Source organism: Trypanosoma grayi (genome assembly GCF_000691245.1).
Source record: "Trypanosoma grayi strain ANR4 Tgr_334_V1, whole genome shotgun sequence".
Lineage (NCBI taxonomy): Eukaryota > Euglenozoa > Kinetoplastea > Trypanosomatida > Trypanosomatidae > Trypanosoma > Trypanosoma grayi.
The window spans coordinates 2,748-6,523 of NW_008825953.1; the positions used below are offsets into that span (position 1 = coordinate 2,748).

At 59.5% G+C, this 3,776-nt stretch overlaps 3 protein-coding genes across 3 annotated transcripts; all 3 read left to right on the forward strand.

The window, feature by feature from the left end:
- Positions 1 to 16: 16 nt before the first annotated feature.
- On the forward strand, positions 17 to 1,120 carry DQ04_03341020 (arginine N-methyltransferase, type I; the record flags this gene model as incomplete). The annotated part of the gene is made up of 1 exon (XM_009312741.1): positions 17 to 1,120. The coding sequence occupies one exon, from the start codon at positions 17 to 19 to the stop codon at positions 1,118 to 1,120; it is 1,104 nt and encodes a 367-aa protein (XP_009311016.1).
- Positions 1,121 to 1,413: 293 nt separating this feature from the next.
- On the forward strand, positions 1,414 to 2,196 carry DQ04_03341030 (adenylate kinase; the record flags this gene model as incomplete). The annotated part of the gene is made up of 1 exon (XM_009312742.1): positions 1,414 to 2,196. The coding sequence occupies one exon, from the start codon at positions 1,414 to 1,416 to the stop codon at positions 2,194 to 2,196; it is 783 nt and encodes a 260-aa protein (XP_009311017.1).
- Positions 2,197 to 2,618: 422 nt separating this feature from the next.
- DQ04_03341040 (ribosomal protein L15 containing protein) lies at positions 2,619 to 3,743 on the forward strand (the record flags this gene model as incomplete). Its single annotated transcript, XM_009312743.1, has 1 exon — positions 2,619 to 3,743. One exon carries the CDS (start codon positions 2,619 to 2,621, stop codon positions 3,741 to 3,743), a length of 1,125 nt encoding a protein of 374 aa, XP_009311018.1.
- Between the last annotated feature and the right edge of the window lie 33 nt (positions 3,744 to 3,776).

Sequence of the window (3,776 nt, forward strand, 5' to 3'; positions counted from 1 at the left end):
CTGCTTGCAGAGGTTCATGGCGTCACGGCACTTCGCCGAGGACTATGACTCGGGCGAGTCGCTGCAGGAGCAGTACTTCGACGGCTACGCCGACCTCGGCGTGCACCGCGTGATGCTGGCGGATGAGCCGCGCATGTCGTTCTACCGCCACGTGATGACCTGCGACGCCGTTGTTCGCGGCCGCGTTGTGGTGGACGTGGGCTCCGGGACAGGCATTCTCTCCATGTGGGCGGCGCGCGCCGGGGCGAGGCATGTCTTCTCCATTGAGGCGTCGCCGCTGCGGCACGTGCAGGCGGAGGTGCTCGCAGACAACGGCCTCTCGGAGAGCGTGACGCTGCTGCCGGACACTGTGGAGAACGTCGTGGGGCGTGGGGCCGCGAGCTTTGTGGCGCAGCACGGGGCAGTCCTGCAGGGCTGCGGCGTGTCGGTGGTGGTGTCGGAGTGGATGGGGTTCTATCTGCTGCACGAGGGCATGCTGTCCTCCGTTGTGCGCGCGCGAGACTTCTTCAATGAGGTAAACGTGCTGCTTGGCATTTCTCGGCCTGTTGAGATGGTCCCAGATCGCGCAACAATACACGTCGCGCCCATGAGCTGCCACCCGTACTACGAAGAGCGCTACCGCCGCTTTTGGGGCAGCGTCGACGGCGTCGACCTCAGCCGCTATGGCGCAATGGAGTACGAGACGCACCTTGAGAGCGCGGCGCCGCTCATCGACACCGTACCACCGGCGTGCCTGCTGCACGAGGGGGCGCTGCTGGCGGAGCTGGACCTCGCCGCCGTGTCGGCGGACGCTGTGGCGTCGTTGTGCAAAACCGTGCACTTCGACTTTCCCACCTCCGCTGTGTTTAGTGAGCGCTTTACAGCTGTTGACCCGCCCCGCGTTGTTGTTGATGGATTCACGTTGTGGTTTGATGTGAGCTTCCGTGACGCGGTACTGAGCACGTCGCCGCGCTGCCCGCCCACGCACTGGAAGCAGACAACGATCCTCCTACCCGCATCCGTGCGGGCGGAGGAACTCGTGGAGTTCACGTCCACCGATGTCACGCTTGACGTGGAGGTGCGCCTCGTTGCTACAGATGACTTGCAGCGCTGCTACACCATTGAGCTGGAACTAAAATAAACGAAAAGAATCAAGAAGAGGCAGAGTGACACTGCTATCTGCAGAGGGGTTGGTGTGGGCGGATTCGTGTTTCTCCATCTTCCCGTGTTTGTCCTCACTCGGGGCATACTGTTCCCTCTTGTGTGCGCATTTGGTGTGTGTTGGTTGTCTCCTCCATGGCTTCTCTCCGCTTCTTCGCCACCCGCCTGCATCACACCTGCAGCCTTAGAAATATAGCATCCGCTCCTCCCCCCCACACACACACAGACTTACACAAAGGGAAAGCAAAACAAAAAAAAAAACAGAATCAAAGGATGTCGACCGGTGATCTCTCAGAGGATTCTGTCACGTACCTTGAGGAAAAGCACATCAAACCACTGCTGGAGGAACTCTTCCATGACGTGTTGCTGCACCTCCCAGAAGACCCACTAGAGTTCCTGCTGAGGTCGCTCGAGGGCAAAACTTCGTTGCGGATGATGATTGTCGGGCCTTCCGGGAGTGGGAAACTAACACAGTCGCGCCGTATCGCACAGAAATACGGCGTGGTCCTCGTCAATGCTGATGAAATATTTCGTGAGGAGATGGAGAAAAATATGGAGGAGGGCAAGACGAGAGCAAGCTGGTTTCGGGAAGGAAACGCGGTTCCCAGCGATGTCGCCGCAGAACTCATCATAAAGCGGCTGAACGCAGAGGATGCTGCTCGCAATGGGTGGGTGCTCGACGGGTTCCCTCGCACCCGATCGCAGGCGCTGCGGCTGCAGGAGGCCGGCATGTCGCCGATGCTCTTCGCTGTGCTGGATGTGCCGGCGGAGGTGGCGGTGCAGCGCTGCGCTGGGCGCCGCTACGACCCCATCACGCAGAATGTTTACCACGAGAAGTACGTGCTGCCGCCGGCGGGAACAATGGTGGAGCCCACGGAGGACGGCGATGCATCCCTCGCAACGGTGGTGGGCAGGTGGAAGTACTTTGACGCGAGGAAGGATGAACTCATCGAGTGCTATGAGCCGTTTTTTGTGCGCATTAACGGGGACCAGTCGGTGGAGCGTGTGTTTGAGGAGGTGTGCGAGCAGGTGGACTCTCGGTTCGTCTCGGTGTAGCCATAGTGGCCCGATCGGCGGGGCGCTTTCTCGCAACGCGCATTACCGCCATCATTATTTATCTTCGCCATGTAGAGATGAGGTACAGCAAGAGCGGCTGTACTTTTGGTTGTATGTGGGTGCGTAGGTGTTCATGTCTTCTGTGTGTGATGAGGGGTTCCCTTCTCGCATCTCACACAGGAAACGGATGTGCTTTGGTTGGCTCTGGTGCCTTCGTCTCGGTGCTCACTCTTCCTCGTTGTGTTTCTTCGTTTTCTTTTCGTTTCTTTTTTTGTTATTGTTTCGGTTTGTACGCTGAGCCATAGCAGGAAGAAAAAGACGGAATTGGTGGGCCGCAGCGAGTAGGCGGAGGGCCAGCGTCAGGAACAGACTATAGGGAAAGATACGAAAGGAAACACAAGAGCGATTAGAGAAGTGCCCGTATGCTCTCGCCGACGTTTTTGCTGCGGCGCCACCGCCTCTTCCACCCACGGCGAGAGACGATTCCGCTGCACATGAGCCCAGCAAAGTCCATGTTTCCGCTCATCAACAGCAGCAACCTCCTCGCGAAGCCGCGGAATAACTGGCAAGATTTTGCCGGTAGGAAGGAGTTCGACGAGGACCACCCGCTACCAGTTGTCGGCTCGCGGCTGAACGAGCGGACGACGCAGCATAAATGGAGCCACTGGGATCAGTACCTCAATCCGCAGATCACGCAGTCGGTGAGAGACCTCACGCCAACGCCAGAGTACGTAGGCTTGCGTAGCGGTCATAACATGATTAAGATGGGCTGGATGAAGATCGGCGGCAGCTGGAAGTACTCGCGTGGGTACAATGACAGGCGCAACGTGTTTGCACGTGGCCAATGGCAGGAGCGCAAAATGACGCCACGCTTCATGCTTGCACCACGTGTCTCGGCCGGTGGCCCTCGCAATCGTTACGAGGGAAAGTTGGTCTTCTCTCGCCTTAAATTGAGCAAGCTGCTCTGGGCAATTGATACGGGCCGCATTAACCCGAATGAGGTCATTACGCTGTACCACCTTCGCGAGGCCCACGTGGTGGCGGAGCGCGAAATTGTGTGGCCCGGCTTTGTCCTTGTCACGGGCGGTGTGACGCGTGTGCCGTACCCCATCCACATCGAGCTGCAGAACGCGTCCGCGGAGAGCATCCGCCTTATTGAGGCGGCCGGCGGCTCATTCACCGGCGTGTACATGACGCACGAGGGCCTCTACCAGGAACTCCACCCCGACGAGTACCCGGTGTTCATGGAGCAGGAGATGCCGGAGCGCAAAGGCCTCGAGGGCCTCGCGACAAACCCCCGCAAGCGCGGCTGGCTCGTCCGCTGGTACGAGGACGAGAGCAAGTACGCGCACCCCGAAGCCGGGCGGCGCCACTCACATTACGTGCGGCCGCCCACGGACCGCGACTTCCCCGCGACTGTGGAGGAGTACGAGATGGTGAAGCACCACCAGAAGTGGCACCTCAACCAGCCCGGGACCGGGACGCTGCTGCCGTGGCACTCCTTCAACACGGCAGATCTCGCGAAGAGATCATCGGGACACCTTTAAGCGACAAGAGGGTGGGAAGATCCCCCCCCCCCC